The following is a 24,445-nucleotide window of genomic DNA, read 5'->3' as shown; positions in this document are numbered from 1 at the left end:
ACAGTAGGGTTCACTCTTGAGGTTGTATATTCTATCATATAATATTTTTGAAATATTTTGCAAAAGAGACTTCCTAAAAGCCAAAAAGAACATTTTGTTGCCTTAATCGATGAGAATAACCCCCGACAGCATCATGAAAAAATGAGTACTCTTGGCTTCAGAGTCCTGAATAAAAAGATATCAATTATTCAGCTAAACTGAAAACTGAAGGAATGATTTGAAAGTCTTTATTCCCAAAGCCATTAAGTGAAAAGACTTAATTCTTTTGCTAGTTAATTTTGTGTGGGGTGTGTGTGTGGCTTGGGGTATGCTGGGCAGATAATAGATCTCTAAGCTAGAAGTGATAGGACAGAGGCTGAGTGGAGAAACGTCTTCTGCTCTCACAGGTCCTCACAAATGTAGGTTACTCGTTGGAACTAAAATTGTTCATACTGGCCACTTTGGGAATCATTTACTAGTTTTTTCTTTTCTTTCTTTTTTTATTAACATCTTTATTGGAGTACAGTTGTTTGACAATGGTGTGGTAGTTTCTGCTTTATAACAGTGAATCAGCTATACATATATATATATATATATATCCCCATATCCCCTCCCTCTTGTGCTTCCCTCCCTCCCTCCCTCCCTATAGTTTTTTCATTAGGGCACCTTCTCCAGGCCAGCTGGACTCTGCCCTATGCAGTTCCAAGCAGAGAACTGGAGTCCCCGTGGCTTCTGGCAGGGAGCTCTGCCTGGAGGGAGTGTCATCCCCCCCCCCCCCACCGTGTATCACTCCTGCCTGTTTCCTGGGAAAACCCTTAAAGAGAGGGCCTGGAGGTGATGGCAGTCTCATGCTGAGAGGGATCCCAAGAGGAGATCTGGCAGCATCAAATAGGAACAGAAAACAGGCTGTGCTTCTTGGGCTGGCAGCAAGGAAGTGACTGCAGTGGAGAGCTGACCTGGGTTATGAGGGAGCCTGGGGGGTTTGGGAGATGAAACCTGGCAGTAGATGCTGAGGCCCCCTGGACAGTGAAGCTGAACAGAACAGAATCCAAGAGCTTTGTGTTCAGGAAAAGAGGGAGCCCAGCTAAGGCACTTACATTGTGACCATGTTTTGGTAGGCAGCTGCCATGAGGAGAGGGGTGGAGGCAGCTCTCAGCAAGCTGCTGGGGTGGAAGGAGACTGACCGGAGGAGGTGAGACCCCAGCGAGGAGGAGGAGGGGGTGCAGTGAGGGCCTGAGCTGGGGGGACACAGGGTGGAAAGGGGGCTTATTTGGTCATAGCGGGCGGGAGCGTGAGGGAGGAGGGGAAGAACCCCCGCTGGCTTGTGTTTTGAGACTGGTTGGCTCAGACATCTGAGAGGCCAACGGGGACTCCAGTGCCTGGAACAGAAATGCTGGCTATATGCTATTGCTGTGTTTTAGCTGGGAAGCAGGGTTGTCTTAGAAGAATGAAGGTTGCTTGACCCTGGGAAAAGTGAGTCAGAAGGTACAGGTCTGGTGAGGTGCACTGGAGGCCAGCGCTAGGCTTTTATCATCATAAAGGCTGCAGAGAAGTTTGGACCATAGACTAAAATGACAGGCTGTACAATTCTAAGTTATTTCTCATGTCTATTGTTTTTGCTAATGTCTGTCACTTTCCCCAAAGTAACTGTCAGTGAAACTCTTAAGTGAACCAAGGCATTGTGTCCTTATCTTGGGGACAACAGGGGGGAGGCTGCTGGAGTGATGTGGTCCCACCCTGTAGCTGGCTGCAGGGAACCCCCCTGGAGGGGCAGTAAGTGGGGTGACTGCCCACCCAAAGGAAATGCAGCCTGGCTCCCCTGAGGCAGGAGCTAGAAAGGGGGCACGGAAGAGCAGCAGGGGCTGTGTGGAGTTTGCTCACAAGGGTTCCACAGTGGCACTGAGGGGTGGTCACAGGGGATGAGGCCTGACTTGGAGGTGATGATGTCATTAGGGACCTTTGGGAAATAAAAATAGTTTTCTCCTGAAATATAGTGCAGAAATATGCACTATTCCAGATGAATATGTTCTAAATAGTTGTATCTCATTCAATGCTGTAAATGTGTCCCTAGAAAATTACGTAATGATACCTTAAAATGCGTGCACTAATCCAAGGAAGCTCTGCTAACATGCATACAACCCTATCATTTAGCCCCTGTGAGTCGTAAGAGTTTACCAACTGGGGGCTTCCACGAGGCGGAGAGAGAACACCTGTACGGTTTTATTGTTCACTGATATGCCTGTGTGTGCATCAGGTGACTGTTTTTGCCCCAATTCTCCCATTGGCATGCATGGATACTGTGGTGGCTTGAAACAGGAAATCGTATGTTGGACCAGCATGCCTAGTCTCAGCGGATGGGTTTTTTCCATCCAGGGTCTTCCCAAGTAGGTTGAGTTGAGGGAAAGTGTGGTGTGGTGTTTTTTTTCATTACTTGGATGGCCATTATTATTTAGGTAAAGAAAAGCTCCATTCTAGACCAGTCGTGGGTGTGGTGACGGCTCTGGGCCTGCCCCATCCCATCGGGTCTTATGTTGCGAGAGGGGTGCTTGTCTTAAAGGGGCCCTCCCTGTCTGCACACAGGTCGGGACCCTTTGAAGTGCGAGCAGATCTGGAGGAGTCCGTGGAGTTTGTGGATCCCGGAGTTGCTGGAGAATCAGACGAGAGTGGAGACGAGCACGTAAGTGACGAGGAAACCGACCTGGGCACCGACTGGGAGAACCTGCCCAGCCCCCGGTTCTGTGACATTCCTTCCCAGCCCGTGGAAGTCTCCGAGAGCCAGAGCACCCAGGCGTCCCCGCCCATTGCGAGCAGCAGTGCCGGTGGGATGATCTCCTCTGCCGCGGCCTCCGTCACCTCCTGGTTTAAAGCTTACACTGGACACCGTTAACGAGCAGGAACTGAGACGCACCAGATGGGCCTGGAGAAAGCTCTGACTCCACGCCATAGTAAACGTTACGTGTTTAGCTAAGATAGTGCCTGGAACAGAAAGAGGTTAAGCTGTTGGGTTTTTTTAAAACAGGGAGACGAGCATTTCTCTTTGTCGATTGGGCCATGGTGGTGACTGACATGCTTATGATAATTAACAGAACAGAGGGGTCACAGGCCCTTCTCCCAGACCAGCGCTGGTGGAGGAAGGCCCTGTGTGCATGGCCAGTTCTTTTGAGGCAGAAACACACAGAACCCCTTCCGACCACAGGCCGTTGGTCCCACAGACGTGGCTGCCATGGCGGTCCCTGTGATGCTAAGACTGTTCCTAAACACTTTGCTTCAGAGGTTGAATCACAAGGAAGTGATTCCTGATGGTTAGGATTTGAAAGATAAAAACTGTTTACTATGAGTTTGTTTTTATGCCATTATTTTTTGTACAGAGAACAAGCAGGCAGTTTGAAACACTTGTTTTCTTTATAATTTGGTCACGCTTGGTTTTTAGGTCAAGGATTTTTGTCTTGTTTTTAAAGGGTAGGGGTTTCTTTTGGTAGGGGAGAGGTAGTTTAAAAAATGATTTCACTTGTGCCGCTCTCTTGTGGCCTGTTGGACATTCTTGTTTTCTTTCTCCCCACAGAGCAAAGAAACTAAGGTCTTTTTTTCTGTAGGACCCACATCCACGAAGGGAAGAAATCCTGGCTGCAGTAATGTCCTAAAGACTTAAAAACTATTTCCTTGGATTTTGAGGGGAATTAAGTTCATTCGTACCTAGATTATTGAATTCCTACCATCCACACTATGTGCATTTTGAAATTGAACTTATTTTCTGTGAGTGAAAAGTAAGTGACTAAGGTTGTTCCCTTATGGAAGCTAAATTCCTGCCTGGGCACAGGTTAAAAGCCACTGAAGTGGCCTATGGTCATTTTTCTGGTGTCTGGTTTCTTTCTAAGGGATTTAGTAAGTGGCAGGTTTTTCTAGGGAAAACCACCCTGCTTGTTTGTTTCCTAGAGGTCTTTGTTGCTCTAAAGATACTACCTTTGCTCTGAAATGCAGAGCACAGCATTACAGCTAATACTGCTCTTCTGTATCCTGGGAAAGCTCTGATGGAAAGAATTTTCCCTCACCAGGAGATCCTTTTCAGCTAATGTGTCTTGTCATTCTCTTAGTGACAATCTTGTAAGAAAACTGTAGAGAGGCATTATGTACAAATATGTAAGTAGATTTTTATTTTTAGTAACTGCAAAAAGAAATCTATGTAACAACTACAAAGTGAAATCCAATGAAAAATTCCTAACAGGCATTATTACCATATCTTGTTAGTGTGATTAGCATGACAGTACCTCATAAATCACTTGGAGGTTTGCCCTGCCCTATAGCTTCTTTTCTCATAATTATTATAGTTGATACTTTGCCTCCAAATCCGAGGTGCTATATATAGCTCTTGCTGTTGGTATATTTAGTGTTTGGGTAGAGTTTGGGATAGAATTGCAGAAGGGTGTTTATTCCTATCCAGGAGTCCCAAGTTTCCTGACTGTAAATTTTCCACTTAGGGAGGAAACAGGCTTTTCTCCTTGTGGGTTCTTATACAGCCAGTATCTGTTTTAAGTGCTGGGCTTCATGATTGCTGGGTTGCATTGTCCCATCCACGTCTGTAGTGTAGTTCATAGAGAGAGGCTGTGGTAGACTTTAACAAATACCAAATGAACTTAAAATCCCATAAGAGTTGTCTAGGCACTCAAACCCTCAGAAAGGAGAGCTTAGTCTTAAGAGTTGGAACACTGGGATTCGGGGCTTGGGTGTAGGGAATGACTTCAGCTGAAAGATGCACAACAGTCATGATTTGTCTCAAGTATTCCTCTGACGAAACCATGAGATCGCAAACCAGAGTAATTCAACAAAACTTACAAGGATATGGGAAATGTAGGGATTGGTAGGGTATGTTTTGTTGTTAATATCAACTGGAGGCACTTTACTTAGGGTTAAATGATCAAACCTTTAATGGTTTTGAACACCAACATACTGGCTTACACTGCTGAGATATTTTGGTTTTCATTATTTTGCACTGGATCCACCCTGTAAATATTCTTAAATATACATTTCAACCACTGTTTTTTCTACTGTCTTTGCTGCTCATTAAAATCTTTCATGTAGGTGCCAGAACCATATGTAAACAGCTTTTTAAAAAATTGAAGCTGGTATTTTTTTTTTAAAACAACAAGCCAGAGAACTTGGTCATGTTTTCCATCATAAGACGATTTGTTGAAACAAGGTCATACTAAAAAACCTCACAGGCACCAAATAGGCTGCTTAAAATGGTCTGTTAAAGACTTTTTTTGTAATGGAGTATAACCAAGGAAAGTTTTGCACATCTGTAAGTTAAGGGGAAAAACAGTGTCAACATTGGGGAGTGGACAGGATTCATTTAAGGAGTCGTGTATTGATAATTTGGGGAAGAACATTTGGTGGCATGCTGTTAAAGAATCTCCTTGGGGCGTCATGTTGCAGGGATTCCCCACTGCTCTGCGACTTCCAAACCAGTTTGAGTCATACAAATGTTTTCTAAACTATTATTGTATTATTGCAATAAATCTTTTAACAGTACTTTGCAAATATGTGTGTCTTTTTCAAGCTCTGATTATTCATTTCTACTGAATACATTGAGGGTAGCAAGAATGAGATCTAACTCTGGAGTATTTTATACAAATTAGAGGATAATTTTTTTTTTTAAGAATTTTTTGCCAGGTAATGGAAAATGCCTGTTAATACTTTTTAAAAATTATAGTAGTATTAACAATAATGGCCCATCTTTAGTAAGCTCGAAAATCGGTCGCTTACCAGTTACATCTTTCTCTAAAGATGCATTTTTCTCCTGTAGCCATCATTTGATGCAAGTCTCTGGCAGTGACTTCTGGTGTATTGCAACAGCCCCTTACGTTGGGAGGGAGGGAGAGATGGGGCCTTCTAGGTTGCCCGTATGGAATTTGCCTAGGCTTTCTTCAGGACGAGATAAAGGGCAGTGTTAGAGGGGATCTGTCAAGCTGAGAGAACAGAGTATTTTTGGAGAATCCCTCCCCTCTGTGTTTTGTTTTGTTTTGTTTTAATAACTGTGTAGTCTCTCCCAGATGGATAATCTGTACCTTTCAGGTTAGATTATTATGGAGAGGGGCCACCTGCAAGGTGGATGAGGGATACCAAGAGTGATTACTGTGGAACAGCAAGACCAACTCAGAGAAGTACCAAGGAACTGTTGCCATGGTCATCGTACTCCTTTACCTGCAGGAGAAGGCCAGCCAGCAGCAGCAGAACAGGCAAGGAAATGAAAGGGTTCCTGAATAGGGCATGTGCTTCAGTGTTAGTCCTTCGACCTCCCTGGGTAACAGTTAAAAACACGCTCCCATCTCTGTGTGTACCCATAGATTCCCAGCCCTCAAAAGTTACTTCATGATCGATGCAGGAATCAGGTTGAAGCAGATGGAAAGAATTAAGGATAACTTTGTCCTTAGTGGTTGGGAGGTGATTTGAAAATTGCTTCAACAAAATGTACCAGGAAATTTGAAACTGGCTTTTGGGCAAGTTATCTGAATCCCAGCTATGAAACAGTCAGTGAGAGAAAGCCACCACTAGCACCCCATTCCAAGGATCTGGTGAGAAAATACCCTGGAAAAAGGGTTCACCATCTGCTTAAGAGTTTTACATAGGTGAAGTGGATTTCTTTTTTTTTTTTTTTTAAGATTTATTTATTATTTATTTATTATCTTTGGCTGCGTGGGGTCTCAGTTGCCGTATGCGGGATCTTTCGTTGTGTTGCGCGGGCTTCTCTCTAGTTGTGGCGTGCAGGTTTTTTAATCTCTTCTCTAGTTGTGGCGCACAGGCTCCAGGGCGCCTGGGCTCTGTAGTTGGCGGCACGCGGGCTCCAGTTGAGGTGTGAGAGCTCAGTTGTAGCGCGCAGCTTAGTTGCACCGCAGCATGTGGGATCTTAGTTCCCCAACCAGGGATCAAACCCGCATCCCCTGCGTTGTAAGGTGGATTCTTTACTACTGGACCACCAGGGAAGTCCCTTTTTAAAAAAACAAAAACAAAAACCCAGAAACCACCAGTGGGACAGTCTTTTCTAGAAGAAAAGGGATGGTAAAACAGCAAGAGCCACATCAGTGACTTCTTTGTTGTGCTTTTTCTGGGAAGGAGTGAGGGATAGTCTGGTGGGGAGAAAATCTGATGGAGAATTCAAATGGTCCCTTTAAAAAAGTGAGAAATAGGCAGGCGGTATCTGCCAGCACTAGGTAAGTGTTGAAAAGTGGGCTGGAGTCAGTGGAGTGGAAGCAGCTCAGCATCATGAAGGCATTAATAACCTCCAGGTGCATATCAGCTTGTTCTTCATCTCCCCTTTTGGGTGTGGTTTTCTGGCATTTACTGTATGACTTCAGAAGACACCTGGATTTTGAGGAAAGGGCTCTCCTACCCTCAGCAACTTATTTCCCTAAATTTAAAACATTATCAGGAAGACATTTCTACAGCATAAGCAAGTAGGCGGCTCTAGATTTCGGTAAGAAAGTGGCAAGTGGTTTGGAAACAGTAGGTGGCAGGGACACACCTCCCAATCCAAAGTTGATTAATGAATGATCTTCTGTGTCAGCAGCGTAATAGTTGCCTTCAAAGTAGTAAGGACCACGTCTAGCACCCACCCACAGGCTGGTGCCCCTATTTTCTGGCTCAGGGGCACTGGTACTGGCTTAAGTTGGGAGTTCTACTGCATTGATGGCCTTTGAGAAAAAGCCTGCGAAGAGCTGGAGAGCTCCCGCAGAGGTCTCTGATATACTACACCCAAGATCTTTAGCACCTAATTTCTCTGGAGTTGCTACTGCTCACGGTGTGATCCTAGGACCTGCAGCATCACCTGGGAGCTTGTGAGAAATGAAGGGTCTTGGGTGCCATCAGAATCAGAATCATTTCAATAATACGTATGTACATTAACATTTTAAAAGTACTGACCAGGACTTCCCTGGTGGTCCAGGGGTTAAGAATCCGCCTTCCAGTGCAGGGGATGTGGGTTCAATCCCTGGTCGGGGAACTAAGATCCCACATGCCATGGGGCAGCTAAGCCTGTGCACCACAACTACTGAGCCCACGTGCTGCAACTACAGAGCCCACGTGGGCTGCAACTAAGACCCAACGCAGCCAAAATATAAGTAAATAAATAAATATTTTTAAATAAATGTCCCTTCTCTGGAGAGCTCTCTGGAGAACCTCTGCTTGCCATGTCTTAAAAAAAATAAAAGCACTGACCTATAGCAGTGCTGTCCAATGTAATATTTAATGTAGCCCACACATCTGATTTTAAACTTTCTGGTAGTCTCATTAAAAAGGTAAAAAGAAATAGGTAAAATGTATTTTTATAATAGAATTTAACTCAAGATATACAAAAAGATTATTTCATCTAATAAGCATGAAAAATATTAAGAGGGCAGAGGGGCTGCAGGAGGGTTCATTTGTATTCTTGCCCTGGGCCACAAAAATTGGGAAAGGCTTGCCCCTGTATCTACACACTTGTAATAAACCCTCCTTGAATTCACTCTTTTTGGGTGTGTCAGCAGTTTCCTGTTGAGAAGGTACACAATAAAGAAAGAGCCTCTGCAGAGCACACACTGGAAGCCTGAAAGTGAGACTCCTGGCCTTGGAAAAGGATAAGATCATGCAAGAGGTCCCAGCTTAGGTGCCAGGGCAGCCAAAGCACCATCTCTGCTTAGAAGAAGAATCAATCAGGGCTGGGGTGGAAGGAGGTTTGTGGCAGTCCATGCACCCTGCAGCAGAATCATGCTTGGCTGCCCATACAGGAGGCTTGGTGAGGTAGAGCAGAGAAGGCCAACAGCTCAGTCCCAGAATACGGAAGCCGGGTGTGCCCAGGCCTGGCTCCATCTCTATCCTCCCACTGGACTGCAAACACTCAGTTATACAAACGGGCCATTTCCCCTTCTAATGGACAGGGGACCAACACAAATACAACTTTGCTCTACATTTTACTGATTGGCAACTAATTGATTTTGAATCTGTATCAGCCTCTTCATACTACTTAATAGACATCTGAAAACAGTTGGTAAAGCAGCTGTTTGATTTTCTGATGGGGGGCAGAGGGTGGACATAAGGGAGGGAAATAATTTAAACAGCACAAGTGATTCTGCCCCAATTAACTAGATGATGCGATCTGCTATGCCCCGAGTCTTGGTGTCTGTACACTGCTCATCATTCAGCAAGAACAAGTCCTTTTTTTTTTTTTTTTTTTTTTTTTGCGGTACGCGGGCCTCTCACTGTTGTGTCCTCTCCCGTTGCGGAGCACAGGCTCCGGACACGCAGGCTCAGCGGCCATGGCTCACGGGCCCAGCCGCTCCGCGGCATGTGGGATCCTCCCGGACCGGGGCACGAACCCGCGTCCCCTGCATCGGCAGGCAGACTCTCAACCGCTGCGCCACCAGGGAAGCCCCAAGAACAAGTCCTCTTACAGGACTTACACATTTCCCACCACTGTACCTGGTGTATATCATTCTCTGCTGGGTGGGTGATGGACACACAGGACTTCCAAGAGTAACTTCAGCTTTGTGCCATTCTCCCCCTAAATGCTAACTTTAGAACCTAATCCCTGCTGGGTTTTATCATTCCAAAGAGAAAAACAAAACATTTAAGTAAAGCTTTCTAATTTTAAACTTTTATAGCCCCAAAAGAATCTTAATCCAAAAAGAATTTGAAACAACGGATCCCAAAGTTAATTTGTTCTGAGGCCTGTTCTTTGCAAACTGAAGAGGGGATGGGGGCCTTTGAGAGGCGAAGGTTTCATTTTGCTTTTTAAACAGAGGAGCACCACGTCTCCCCAGAGGTGTGGTGTAAGAGATGGCCATCTCCCTGCTCCCAGTCCCCTCCCAGCTATCAACTTCAGTGGTCCTGCGCCTCTAAAATAACACCCAGGTCAAACAAACCACCTAGAAGAGGGTTGCTACCTAACTGTGGGTTCTGCTTAAACCAGTTAGGTGTAAATACACTTGTAAGTCCCCAGAGGGTTCATAACCACAGTGATGTTTGCTGTTCCTGTGAGGTTATGCAAACACCAGCTATGGCCACACTCTTAGGTGCATGTCAATAGAAGGTACTGCACATTTCCCACAAAGATACTCTCACCCATCTTGGAGATTGCGACTCTAGCTTGTTTGAACCCAAAGGAAAACCCAGGATAGAAACTGTGCACAGCAGAGAACGCCTTTACGTAAATGCAGCGTGGTACCTGACGGTAAGAGCTAAATAACATCAGCTCCGGTTATTGGTGCAGTCTACAGTGCACAGCGGCATTTTAGCGCAGACTGGCTTTGTGCTGTTTTTGAGGTAGGCTGTGGGATGCAGGAGAGGAGGAGTAGCCAGTCTGCTGAGTAAAGAAGGAATAGAGGCTATTGAAGCCACGGAAAAACGCCCGGGAAGACCCACATAATAGGAATAGTGTCTGAGGCCAGTCCATAAAGGTTGGCAGGGAGGCTCTGACAAGTCCAAGTTAGAAGGGTGGTTGGACAGAGTCCAGGAAGGGGCTCCTAGATCAAGCTTAACCATCAGTTCACAGCCTTCTGCAGTCAGAAAGCCCAAAGCAGCTGCTGCCGGGGAAGCCACGGCAAAGCCCAGAACATATCAAATGCGCAACTGACAGTTACCCAGCAAAACTCCTAGGGCTGCTGTGGAAGTGACCCCAACCAAGAAAGCTCCCGTGGGACCAGCTGTGGCCAGAGGAAAGGATCCTCCCAGATCCCCTCATCCCCCTTCAGGTTTCTCACACTAGACTGAGTTACAGTAGAGCCCAGAGCAATCAGAACCTGCCAGCACCCCTCACATCAAGATGACGACTGGAAAGGAATATAAACATTTTATGGAGGGTGTGTACTGGGTGTGAGGCACTGAGGGGTGGCATTGACCAAGCTGCCCTGCATGAGCCCCAAGTGGAGGGGGCTCCATACACCAGAGAGGCGGTGGCGGTAGAGAGGTACCTAGAGGCACCGTGCAGCCAACCAAGGTGAACAGGACTGGGCAGGGGACGCAAAGGACACGCCTCCTGCGCACAGGCTGTCAGTGTGTTCGTTAGGGCAGGGAACGTGGCCAGTTGTGAATGAGCCTTTCACATGACCATTTTAATTCCAGAGTCGTTTTGACAAGGCCTGAAGAAAAAGTTATAATCTTCGCCCTTTTTCCCTTTCCAGTTCATCCCTGCCTGGTATCTGGTCTCATTCACTGAGCAGGGAACAAAGCCAAACTGCCCCAGGGATTGGGGGCAGGGAGCTGCTGACTCTTCCACATTTCCTCTGGCTCTGCATTTTCTTTCAAATGGTAAAGTGAGGGGTGGGAGAGAATCTAGGCCAGGTGTATCAGACCCTCTGAGCAAAAGCTGAAGGGGTAAGAACCCTTTACTTGGGTCCCCATGGGCATGGAGTTGGGCTGAGCCTAGGCTCTTCGAGCCCACATTCTTACTTCCTTTCTTGTGAGTCTAGGATTCTCCAGCCACGCAGGAAGGCAGGTAGCACTGCACTGTTGCAGAAGTAAAACGTGAGCTGGTTTCCCCAGCTTGGCACTAGGGGGCTCTGAAGCACAGCATCTTTCTCCTAAGGGGAACAGCTACACTTGCCTAGAAATGAAGACCAGGGTGCCCTTGGGCCCCACCTGCCAAAATCCTCTTGTCATTCACACAGACACCCCTGGGAAGTGGGTCTCGCATCACGGTTCAAAAGGGATCTTCAGTGATTTCTGAGAACCCCAAGAACTGCATGCCAAGATGGGGTTAGGGCATAATTCTTCCTGTCCTCTGCTCTTGGTCAGTTCAGGCCGTCGCAGACTCACAGCTTGTGTCCCACGTGAAAACCACATCTAGAATGGCTGACTTGAGAAAACCACCTGGGCACATGTAGAAGAACCAAGAGCCAATAACAATGAAAGCTGACATTCCACACACCAAGCTGTGCACGTCTGTGCACCAAGCTGTGCAAGTCCTGCATGTGCACGTCTCCTTTAATCCTAAATTAGGAGTCAAAACAAACCTATTAGGAAGGTACACACAGAGATTGCCAGTTTAGAGCAAACCACAGCGGAGGACGACAAGCACTGGAAACTTCAGCCCGGGGGATGGAAAGTATTCTCACGTACCTTGGCTGGGGTGAGTCATGAGGAAGGACACCGACACCCTGAAGGGGAAGTCAGCCTTCGCAGCCTCTCCTGGTCCTGTGTCACAGACAGGCTCCAGCCGAGCACGTCGGAGGTAGCATGGCGATGTGCCTGCAGGGCAGACTTGTTCAGCATCCAGACAGTTTTCAGTTTGTCCCCCCTCTTCAGGCAGGAGCAGCTACTGCCTAAGGATAAGGTAAGAAAGAAGCTTCTCTGTGGCCACATACCACCTCAGCCACAGGTGAACCTGGCTCCTGGACTCCAGCCCTGCCCCACTCTGCTTGGCAGCCCTGGCCAAAGCCTACTCCACCTTTCCATCTTTCACCTGTGGGACCACCAGAGCCTTCACTCATCACTCTCAAGACAGCCCCACCCCTGGCACATCTACCATTGCTTCTCCACAGCCCAGAGCTGATGCAGCTCCAAGGCTTTTTTGGTGGGTATCAATTTCAAGCCAACCTAGCTTCTAGGTCCTCCACTGCAGCTTTCTGGGGCCAGATAGCTTCCAGCCCTGCCAAGTGTTACATGATGACTTCTAAACAATTAACTCATTACGCATAGATAATAATACCTCATCCAATAGGAAATACAGAGGGTGCTGGGCAGACAACAAATTCAAACTAAGTGTTAAAGGGTTGCAAAAATGTAAGCTCATAATGTTAAGTGAAGATGGTCTCTTTCCAGTGGTAGAAAAGAATTCTCTCTCCCCTTCCAACAACTCAAATTTTTTTTTTTAATTCTTAGGATTCAGTTCACAATATCCCTCATCAATATTACCTCAAAAAAGAAAACACATCTGCAAAACTCAGGTCCCATTTAAGATGCATGTTTTTATTGAAGTTAAAAAAAATTTGTAACCAGACAGAAAGAATAAAATAGACAAGAATGTTATAATCTGACTATATAATATTCTCTCATTCTTGGCGAATCACTAAAATATAACAAAGGATTGTTCTCTATGCTAGTTTTTTAAGGTTGTCCAGTTAAACCATTATTTGGTATCCTTTCAACAGGTTAACCTCTTAACTATTTAGAGTTTCTTCTCAGAAACATTCATATATTATACAGAAAACATTCATAGTTTATTTGGGAAACATTCATATTTTATACAAATTTGAGACGAGACCAAAAAAACAAAAAACCAAAAAAAATCCACACAGTTGTAGCTGCAACACTATCCTAGCTGCATTGTGGCGATTATGTTCAGTCAGCTGTCCGCTATTTACAACTGGATTTTAATAGTGTTATTTACAGAGGGGCCAAAAGCACTCATCTAAAGTAAAGGCGCTCGGGTTTAATGTGCACTTTCATAGCCCTATGAAAACACAACCATTATATACACTGTAAACACCACAGGGCATGAAATCCGTCTCCAACCACAAACATCAGTCTCACAGATCAAGCATACAAGGTCTAAGGTAAGGTGCCTAACTTTTCTTTGTAAGCATACTTTTCACCCAACAGTACTGCTATTCTCTTCATAGGACACTATTCACTTATTTCAGATATGGTGCCAGTGCTCAAAACATGCCCAGAACCCCTTTTTGGGGATTGCCTGCATAGTCTGCGATGAACTCTGCTGAACATTCTTGACGGTGGCAAGTCTTCTTTGAACAATCCTTTGAAGAAGGATTTGATTTGGGAAAACAGGCATAGTTATTCACAGCCAAGTGGATCAAACTGTGGGATACAACCCTGGATCAAGCATGAGGCACCACTATAAAACGATGAGACCGATTTTCTTGTACAGCTTGTAAATTCAGAGATTTAAGATGCCTGAGCAATGGCGGTCCTGATGGAGTAGCAGAGGTTCTCCTGGAACGAAGACTGAGAGGCAACACTCACTGGAACGGCATGTCTAGGTGGTGGTTTGCAGTTTTAAAAATCAGTCCGTTGCCTCGCACATAAACTTTAGTACTCCTCTTCAGTTTCAGTCCCTTTTGCTTTCTTATGGATTGCCCGATTAAAGCTATGGCAAGCAGGGACCCAGTGATTGTCATGAAGCCCCAGCTTACAGCCAGGGAAGCCCTTCTGAGACCGGTGGCAGCACATCCAGTATCCCGGCCCATAGGGCAATGCCTGGCAATAGGGCTTGGGGTGCCACCGGCACAGGGACACATCCCCTTTCACATATTTTTTCTTGCACTGCTTGCACGGATCCTCTCTATAGCGTGGATCCCGAACCCAGCGAGAATCTGCTGGCCTGATATTGTAATATTCAATGATAAACTTGAAATAGCAGCAGGTACATTTAAGAGCCACTAAACTCTTAGTGGGAAGTAACCTGAAGATTTTCACCATAATGTGGTGGGGCAGAAAAGCCATGTACTGCTGAGGCTCCAAAAGCTGCTGGATTTTAAACCTGGTCTCCAGAAAGTCATGCGACACCTGCTTCTTCCAACTGGATGCCTCAAGCACTGGTAATGTACTTTCCACAGAAGCCAGCGGGACAAATGAATCAGCCGAGACACTCTTTTCCTCAGATGCACTGTCACCCTCTGCAGCATCCTCAAGCTGACTGGCCTCGGAAGACTCTTCTGCTGTGCTATCATTCAGCTGGGCACAGCCCGACTGGTGCTGACCAGATGGCAAAAAAAACAACATCCCTGGAAGTGGGTCTTCGCAGGACTTTGAACTGGAAGCCTGGTCTTTCTCTACCTTGGACACAGTGATACTAATGCACAAAGATTCTTTTCTTCTCTGATCAGGATTTTGGCTAGCAAGAGGCACAAGCTCTTCACTCATACCATCAATAGCATCGGGGGGCAATTCAATGGCTTGGGGACAGGTGCGAGGAGGAAAAGGTGACCCAACAAGTTCCTCTGTCATTTCCACATCATGTGTGTTGCTGTTTTTCATGGCAGTCTGCTGATCTGGCTCTAATTCTGCACCGTCCGTGTGCAAACTCACACCTGCTGGCAATGAGGGACAGCCCCGAGGAGCGCCGTCCCAGGCCTGGTCCCCCTTGGGAGAACAATGGTCAGCTCTTAAGGGGCCACAGTCCACAGATACAGACCCCACAGTTTTCACCTGAGTGTCAGGTACCTCCAAGGCGCCTTTGTTTGTTTTGCTTTCCTCAGCCTGGGTGCCATTCACAAGCAACACGCGGCCCACATTGCGACGGAAGCTGTTATTCCTCGAGAGGCTCCCAGGCTCACGCTGGCTCTGCTGCTTCAGGCACTCGGACTCCAGCCTGGCTACCATGTCAAGGACACGGACTGGCTCACTCTGTGGTTCACCAACCTCAGGATTTCTCCTTTCCATGGGTTCTTCACATGCTCCTGGGGCAGACAAGGGCTCGGGGGCTGGGGGCACACCTCTGGATTGCCCGGAAAACCGCACCACAGCAGGTGAGTTAGTGCAGTTTTTCGCACAACTGGCTAGCAGAGCACTGGCTCTTTGCTCGAGGAAGGCAACCATTTGTATGACCGACAAAGGCCTCCCGGCATAGACTCCGTCCCCGTTGTCACTCACGTAATGCACAGAACAATGCTCGATGCCACACGCAAAAGGCTCAGGTTGGTAGCATCTGCTGTTGACTTCCTTCATCCTTTCTAACTGTATCTTGACTTTTTTAAGATCCCCTGATTTTTTCCTTCTTTTAGTAGCTCTCCCATCAATATCCCAGGAGCTTTTTATTTTCATAGATCCTATTCTATTACTACACTGGTGGGCTGCAAAGAATGCAATCTTTTCCTTGGTATTTCCCGGTTTCACAACAGCCCAGATATCAAGTGGCCCTTCCCCTTCCTCACCCTGGTGGATTGTTGCAGACGATGCATTCTTCTTGGTTTTAACATTCACGCTGCTCTCTTCAGGACTGTTCCCACTCATACTGCACAGGACATTTGGAGAAAGGATTCCAAGAGGCTTTCGAGATGATGCTTTACCAAGAGAGGCTGAAGGAAAGACACTTGGTTTCATACAGCTAGCTTTGCATTTTTCATCATTTATAGCTTGTTGGTGGCTCATAGGAGTTCTCAGAGTTTCCTTGCTGATTTCCAAAGGTCGCACTTTCTTCTGGAGTTTCCAGTATGGCTTTAGGTGCATAACAGAGGCTCTACAAGGAGGAAATACACATTTGATTAAGACACTGATTTCATTTTTAGAAAAGCTTTTTTTTTTTTAAACTTACACTCAGATGGTTCTAGCAAGTAACAGAAACATTTTCTATCAGTTCACTAAATCTTTACCAACTCTCATTTCAGCTAGCTTTTAACGTACAAATCAAGAACAACAAAAGCAAAAATAACTACTTTCCATGGTATACAGACCAGAAAATAAATGGGTGAATTTCAGACTGACATTAGTTAACATTCTATACATAAAATTAGTGCTTTAAATGTAAAGAAATTTGAACTTACTAAAAACACTCAAGGGTCAGTACAAGGCACAGTAAAGAAGAAATCAAAGTATAAAAGGAACCCATCCAGAATCTCTAGTATAGTAACACTATTTCTTTCTAAGTAATCAAAACTAGCATTTTATTGATTGCAAAACAGTCTATCAAAATTGTTACATTGCTTTCTAAGCTATTCCCATACTGTTGAATATTTTAGATATCTGTATTTTCACTTGTCTGCTTATGTTGCTTTGCCCATCTATTAGTGTTGATTTTCTAAACAATGTACTTGTGTAAGCTCTTAACTGTTAAATTTTCTGCAAATTAAATACAAAGCCCACAATCTTTATTAATTCACTAGTTCAGAAAAACAGTGCCTGTTTTGTCCCCTGGCTAGGGATGGAGATGGTAACCACTTTAGAAATTATAAAGATGATTGATTACATGCAGAGACATGTGTTCTAGTCCTTGTCATATCACTAATTAGCTAGACAGGGTGATTTTACCTTGGGTAAGTCACTTCCTCTCTGGGTCTGAGTTGAAATGCTAACTGAGGGGTTGGAATACTAGATTATTTAATGATTTTGTCAATTTGTATGTCAAAATATCCCACTGCTACACAGAACACCTGGACTGAGGAAAAAGTGTCTCGTAGGGATGCCTGGTCTCCTACAAAGTAAACCTACAGACCAAAATAAACATCTGCAGCCGCAGCTGTGGAGCAACAGCAAGAGCTTTCACAGGTCTAAGCACATGGGCTCTCACCCACTCTCGCTCCTGGGGACAAAGTCTAAGACACACACATTGGGCAAGCCAGCATATCACTTTCTCATTCGCTCCGTAACATTCACCCAGTGCCTGCAATGCGGCAGCCTCCATGGGAACTGCTTTCAGGTATCAGTTTTATTCATCAAGAATGAAAGTGATCATCCAGAACAAATTTACCTTTCACTTCAAATTTAATTCCTAGAGTCCAGTCTCAGCTAAAAGAAGAAATATGGATATGAATACCTTCTAGCTAGGTAAACAGAAATCTTACTTTTAAGGCACACGAAGTACCTTTTAAAAGATACCCCTGAAATAGATCAGATTGATTTGTTTCTGATCTTTAGCAATTATATTCTACATCTGTTGAGATCTCCCCCCTTTGTGCACTACAGCATTTTTAATAGCTTTATATTTTATAGAATTACAGAAACATTATATTCTATATCTATAATTTAGTCTTATAAAAAGAGCCACCCAGAATTCTTCAAGAACAAGATAAAGATATATGAATAAAATAAATGAATAAAAGAGGCACATCTAGTGCCATCTCCCTGTCAACAATTTTCTGGTTTTTCATATCCCTTCAATCCCTGTCTAAGTGAAATCTAAGAAATGGAGGTTGTTGAAAAACCCAATTAATTCTCACATAATGATCTCATTACAGAATGTCTGTGAATAAATTTAAACTTCAGCAATGTGTGTGCCATTCTGCATCACACAATATGTTTTCTTTGCATTCCTCCCCCACAAATTATTTTAGGTGCCATTATTGATAGACAGCAACATTTGGAAGAAACTAATGTGATTGCAGATGGCTTTTGTTTGCGTATATTAACCTGTAAAGTCAGCTCAACTGATACATTACTAATAGACAAGGTTTCAGCGGGATTAAAACAGGAGATGATCCCATGGAACAAAAGTGAAGACAGGTACAACAGCGAATGAAAAAAGCCAGTAAGGTCATTCGATGCAACCAGGGTGACTGCTGGAGGGTGAGTGGTGATTCTGTGGGACCCCCCAAAGGAAGCAGAACCTTTAGGCACAGGCTCACGTCCTCCACTGGCTGAAGGATGGCTGGAGTATTAACCTCTCCCCCTTCCTGTGCTGGGCTTGAAGGCCCTGAGACAGAAAAGTGCTGGCAAGACTCAAAAAAACGGCAAAAATCTGAGTCTGGGTTGAAATCAGTGGTGGACCATGAGGATATGATGCAGAGCATCAAGGGCATCTACTGCAAAAATTCATAAAATAAAAACTTTACATCTCTAACAGATTACATCAGATGGTGGTGCTTTCCCCACCCCTCCAACTCACCCCCTCAAATACAGACAGGCACTGCAGAAAGCTCCAGCCAGGTTTCCATGGTTGCCAATCTCTTCGCACAGGAGTATTTTAAAAGTTCGCCACGATAAAGTCCTGCTTTATTAAAGTCCTGCTTTAATGCAGGGTTATAGCACCTACCCACACATAAGTGTTCATTAGACACTCAGAAATGTCCTTGTAAAAAGTTAAGATCCCTGGGCCCGTTGAATCAGAATTTCTGGGACTGGGCCAACAATCTGTTTTTTGTTTGTGTTTTTTGAATATTTATTTATTTATTTTGGCTGCGCCAGGTCTTAGTTGCATGGCACGTGGGATCTTTAGCTGCGGCATGTGGGATCTAGTTCCCCAACCAGGGATCGAACCTGGGACCCCTGCATTGGGAGCCCGCTGTCTTACCCACTGGACCATCAGGGAAGTCCCTGTTTTTAACCTTAGATTTAATTCGGAAGGGAACTTAAAGGTCATGTGTTAGGGCTTCCCTGGTGGCGCAGTGGTTGAGAGTCCGCCTGCCGATGCAGGGCACACGGGTTTGTGCCCCGGTCCGGGAAGATCCCACATGCCGCGTGCCCCGGTCCGGGAAGATCCCACATGCCGCAGAGCGGCTGGGCCCATGAGCCATGGCCGCTGAGCCTGCGCGTCCGGAGCCTGTGCTCCGCAGCGGGAGAGGCCACAACAGTGAGAGGCCCGCGTACCACAAAAAAAAAAAGAAAAAAAAAGGTCATGTGTTAGATCTAAGCATGTCAGGGGAGTTCTGGATGTGGGCTGGGGGGCTGGGCTACTGACAGGGGTGAGGTGGAACTGCCCAACAAAAAGCCGATGGGACAGTCCATGCTGAAGAGTCTACTCTAAAAGATGCGTAAAGACAGACCCATCTTCTTACCTGTTATTCTCTTCAAAACACCAAAAAAGTCAATGGCCAAATTTCCTCTCCAACTCCAACTCCTCAGTTTCTTTGACACTGCTTTCCCAGCTCTCTTCTTCTCCAGCCCTTAAGCACTGATGTATTCCTCAGAGTTCTTTCTTTTTCTAGACCATTATTACTCTTAAGCTATATATCTAAGTCACCTCATAGTTTTAATGACCACAGATTCATGACTCCCCAGAGGTATGCTCTCCCAAACGTCATATCCTATGACATGCCTAACAGACATACTCACCTGGATGACAAAAAGAATCTCAAAAATCAAAATGACTATTTAATGACAGCACCAAGTACCCGGTCAACCAAGCCAGAAAGTTGAGTCACTTCGATTCCTCCTCCTGTCCAATCACCAAGTCACCCTCCCTTCTTGTTCATCCCTAGCACAACTGCCCTAGTTTTAGCTGTCATATCTTACCTTTGCTACACTGTCGTTAGCTACAGGAAAGCCTAACCTCCTCATCCATGAAATGCAAGGTCATGGAGCCCACCCCAGCCAACCTATCACAGCTTCACTCCTGCCCTACCATAATTCACACTTTGGAAGCTTGTTCACAGACCATTACCACAGGACCAAGTAGATGAAGGCCGATCATATCACCTAATACACAAATTTTAAGGCAGGCAGAGCCATAAAACTAACGGAACAGCTTCCAACTTTTTTCATACTAACTGCCACCCATTTCTTTCTATCCATTCATTATCTGAAATTTACTAAACACTCTGGGTTGGATATTAGTGTTGCAATTATGAATAAGACATAGTTACTGCCCTTAAGGAGACAGAAAATCAAATAGGCAATTACGACAGCATGTGATATGTGTTATAAGGATAGTACAGGTGCCGGGAGTCCACGAGGGGAGGAAGGGGGAAGGAGAGGACAGAGAAGGAAGGAGTGTATGAAAGGAAGAGAGGAGACCACCAGCACCAAGCTTAGTCTTGAGGGTACAGAAACAGGTCAGAAAAGCCCTGAAGGAAGATAAACAAAGTCCTAAAAATTCAAAAGGTAGGTGAGGTAGGTGAGAAATAAAGTCCCAGCTAAGGTGGACAGACAGAAGTAAATGGGTTAGAAAGGAAGAACAGGCAGGATTTTAGCTACTGATTATAAATGGAGGTTGAGGGAGTGGAGTCAAGGATGAGTCCTCAAGGCTACAGCAACTGGACGAAGAGTGCTACCTTTTAGTGAGATGGTGACAAAGGTAGCTGAGCAGATTTGGAGCAGGGGAAACGGTAAGTTCAGTTTTTAAAAAATGCTGCATGCAAGCTAGAGATACCTAGTAGGCAGACTGACACAAGTCTGGCCAAGAGAAATATGAGGAAAGGAACAAGACAGTTGTGACAGAAATTCAATGAGGAAAAGGTTTTCTGGACAGAGATTACGTATGTCTTTTTCCAAAATTTCCACAATGAACATATATTGCATATATTACCGTTATAATAAGAAAAAATGTACATAAAAATAAAGAGCAATCACACACCCTAGCAAGGTCATATAAAGAATTCTGTCTGGGGGAATCGCCTGGCAGTCCAGTGGTTAGGACTCCATACTGTCATTGCCGAGGGCCCAAGTTCAATCCCTGGTTGGGGAACTAAGATCCCACCAGTCACGCGGCGTGGCAAAAAAAAAGGAAAGGAAAAAAGAGTTGTGTCCAGTTAGTGATGAAGACCCCTGGTGACTCTGCTGTGAGGAATTGCAGTGGGTGAGTAGGGCAGAGCCAAAAACTCAAGGTGAAGGAGTGAATGGAAGGTGAAACAGTGAACGTTAGCAGCTTTTTCACAAAGTTTGGCTATAAAGGAGAAAGTCTTTGTACATACCTGTCACCTTAAATCCTTTCCAGGAATAAATTGAGATATAATAATGAATCAATTAAAACTTGAACAACTTTCCTCCAGTAAAGACCAAAATCTTGCTTTCAAATAATTCCAGTATTCTTTATTGACTCTTAATTTCTGATTTCAGCTCAAAAAAGCTGGAAAAACTCTAACCTAAACATATTGTACAATCCAAAAATTAAGCCATGGGAAAGAATTTAACTTTGCAAAAAGGCCTAGATAAATGCTTAAGTCTAAAGAATCACACTAACTCTAGTCTATAGAGGACTGAACTTGATCAATGAGGAATCAAATGGTAATATGAGATCAGAATAGGGGAAAGGACGAGATTTCTCTTAGTGCTAACAGACTTCGTGCTAATAGGAGCCTAACATCGAAGGCCTGTTTCCTAACTTGTCACTCCTAGTCCACAGCCTTGCCCATCTAAACAGGCTAGAAGATAAGGTGTTTCCTTTTTCTTTCTACTTTATTAAAGCTTCAGGAATGCTAACTCCAAAGAGGAGTCATTTATTAGTATAACTGGAGCTACTCTTTATTTACAAAAGGTTAGAGGAATAAACATAGAATAGTCCCTGAAAGATCCCTCCCATGATACCTTGAGAGGGGAAAAAAAGTGTACAGTAAATAAATCACTGTTTCTTTAAAAACATAAAAGCTTCCAGAGAACATCTTATGACCGCCTTCTTCACTGGACCATTATAGAAACGATAAGCAACTTCAACAAAGTACTCCACGTATATAAACAAAATTCTTGTTTTTTGCAAATGAGGTGACAGAGCTAATATGACTTTTGAAGCCCCACAGGTAGATAGTAGAAGAATTAAGATTAGAATCAGATAAGTCTCCCGGATCTATATTTTCCTTGCTTACAAAAATAAATAAATAAAAATTAAAATCCTAGGTTCAATCATGACACAAATAGAATTAAATAATTCTGACAGCATCTATTCAAAGAGCTTCTATCTTTCAAACTGGGGTCAGTTTTTCTTAAGTGCCACATAAAACCTCTACACAGAACTGTGATGATGTAAAGCAGACATATATAACGTAAGAAGCCACACCAATTTAAAAGTATGTAGAAACTGCCCCTATGGCTATTAAAGCAGAAAAAATGCCAACACCGGGAGGGTGTGAATACAGGCGGAGACATAAGAAAAGACTCTCATTAACCTCTAAGCACTGACAGAATGCACCCAACTCTCAGAGTACCTTAACAATAAAACAGAACAAACTCTAAGCCAGAAAAGACGGTATTTCTCAAACTGAGTTCCAAAATATTGGGGACTGGCTTTTTTCCGAGAGGGAGTTCACTCCTTTTTTTAAAGTAATATTACCTAAAAACATTTCATGGGAACTTTGAACTTCACCTCAGGAGGATTAGATGGTTAGTAGTGCACAATTTAATGGAAAAATCCTTTACTGTTTGTTAATAGATACTGAATACAGAAAATAGCCTTTGGAAACACACATGCATGGTTTTCAAGAACTCACCACTCACAGTTTTCATCAATCTCAGAATTCACAATGGTATTTAAATATAAGACATACCTGCTTCATAGTTATCTGTAACATAGATGCTATATGATTTAAAACTTCCAGAAAATCAAGGTTTATGATGAACTTGATGGGACAACAAAGTATCTAAAACATCCTGAAAAGGTTACAAATTAAGAAGGGTAGCCACTACTTTGCTCTTCTACTATGACTGCAACAGAAGCAACACCTAACACATTTTAACTGTATTGCAAAATACTGATTTAGTGATATTATTCAAGTTTACATGGGACCCCTCCCCCCTTTTCTTAAAGTAAGGAGGAAAGGGAAGGGCCTGGAGGACAAAACACTCACTACAGCTGTTATCAATTATTAAATAACAATTGGGAATAGAGACAAATGAAGTATTAGGTTTTGTTAAATTTACCATGTTGTGAACAGTAGTTCACAAAATTATTTCCTATTGCTCCTGTGACATAATGCCAAATACAAAACTCTGGCATATCACAATTTACTGCTATCTAAGCTGATAAGACATCTACTACTAGAATGAACATCAAAACAAATGAAACCTAATAAAAAGTTTAGCTCCCCCAAAATCATTAACGTATTTTGAAAAGTACACTGAGGATTACCAAGAAAATTTTGCTTCCACAAATTTTCAGATATTCAGCATTTCTGTTAAAACCCTACTGCTTATGTCGACTTAAAAAAAATGCACCATGTAAAAGTTGTGAATTAAGTTTTATTAGGGGACCTCACTGAGAACTACAGCCCAGGAGACAGCCTCTCAGATAGCTCTGAGGAACTGCTCCAGAAAGGTAAGGGAGGAACCAAGATGCATATATGTGGTTTATCAGCATGGGGGGGGCGGGGGGTGGAGAAGCCGTGCGGTTAAGCAAAAGATTACTGCTAATCACAAAGAACAGACATCTCAAGGGAATGCTTTCAGTGCTTTTCTATGTATGGGAAGATATAAGAAGCTGGGTTCACTGAAATTATTCCTTAGCTACACATCTTAACTATCTAGGTCCATGTGTCCAAAGCACAAAATGCCTCCTGTTTTTCTCCAACCTGAATTCCCCTCAGGCTAATGGCTTGATCCTCGTAGAAGGGGAACTGGAGCAGCATTCTTTGTTTACACTTATTTTTCCTATTCTAATATTTCTTACAGAAAACAAAGGAAAAAAAAACCTCTACTCTTTCACATAGAAAGCTGTTACTTCCTTGAGTGTGCTGATGCTTTTTTTAAACTTTGAAACCATCATTCTTCCATACATTTTTAAAAATATTTGGTTGCGCAGGGTCTTAGTTGCAGCATGTGGGCTCCTTAGTTGCGGCAGATGGGCTCCTTAGTTGTGGCATACAAACTCTTAGTTGCAGCATGAATGTGGGATCTAGTTCACTGACCAGGGACTGAACCCAGGTCCCCTGCACTGGGAGCGTGGAGTCTTATCCATTGCGCCACCAGGGAATTCCCTCCATATATATTTTTATAGAATATATATATATATATATGTGTGTGTATATATATATATATATATATATATATTTTTTTTTTTTTTTTTGTGGTACACAGGCCTCTCACTGTTGTGGCCTCTCCCATTGCGGAGCACAGGCTCCGGACGTGCAGGCTCAGCGGCCATGGCTCACGGGCCCAGCTGCTCCACATGCTGTGGAGCAGCTGG

The 24,445-nt window shown here is 44.2% G+C and overlaps 2 protein-coding genes across 4 annotated transcripts in view; one reads left to right on the top strand and one right to left on the bottom strand.

Annotated features, from left to right (window-relative positions):
- Positions 1 to 5,636, top strand: part of ATG14 (autophagy related 14) — a 39,015-nt gene extending 33,379 nt beyond the window's left edge. Inside the window, exon 10 of the mRNA XM_029237363.1 lies at positions 2,560 to 5,636. Coding sequence (XP_029093196.1) covers positions 2,560 to 2,866 — 307 coding nt within the window. The 3' untranslated portion in view covers positions 2,867 to 5,636. The remainder of the gene's footprint in view (positions 1 to 2,559) is intronic.
- A 7,258-nt stretch (positions 5,637 to 12,894) lies between these two features.
- FBXO34 (F-box protein 34) overlaps positions 12,895 to 24,445 on the bottom strand; it is an 81,149-nt gene continuing 69,598 nt past the window's right edge. For all 3 annotated transcript variants that reach the window (XM_029237360.1, XM_029237361.1, XM_029237362.1), the window contains one exon: positions 12,895 to 16,141. In XM_029237360.1, coding sequence (XP_029093193.1) covers positions 13,993 to 16,141 — 2,149 coding nt within the window. In that variant the 3' untranslated portion in view covers positions 12,895 to 13,992. The remainder of the gene's footprint in view (positions 16,142 to 24,445) is intronic.

The sequence above is a fragment of the Monodon monoceros genome, unplaced genomic scaffold (genome assembly GCF_005190385.1).
Source record: "Monodon monoceros isolate NGI ecotype Baffin Bay Population unplaced genomic scaffold, NGI_Narwhal_1 Super_Scaffold_21, whole genome shotgun sequence".
Taxonomy (NCBI): Eukaryota; Metazoa; Chordata; class Mammalia; order Artiodactyla; family Monodontidae; genus Monodon; species Monodon monoceros.
The sequence above is the reverse complement of the archived record's forward strand: the minus strand, read 5'-3'. Positions and strand labels throughout refer to the sequence as shown.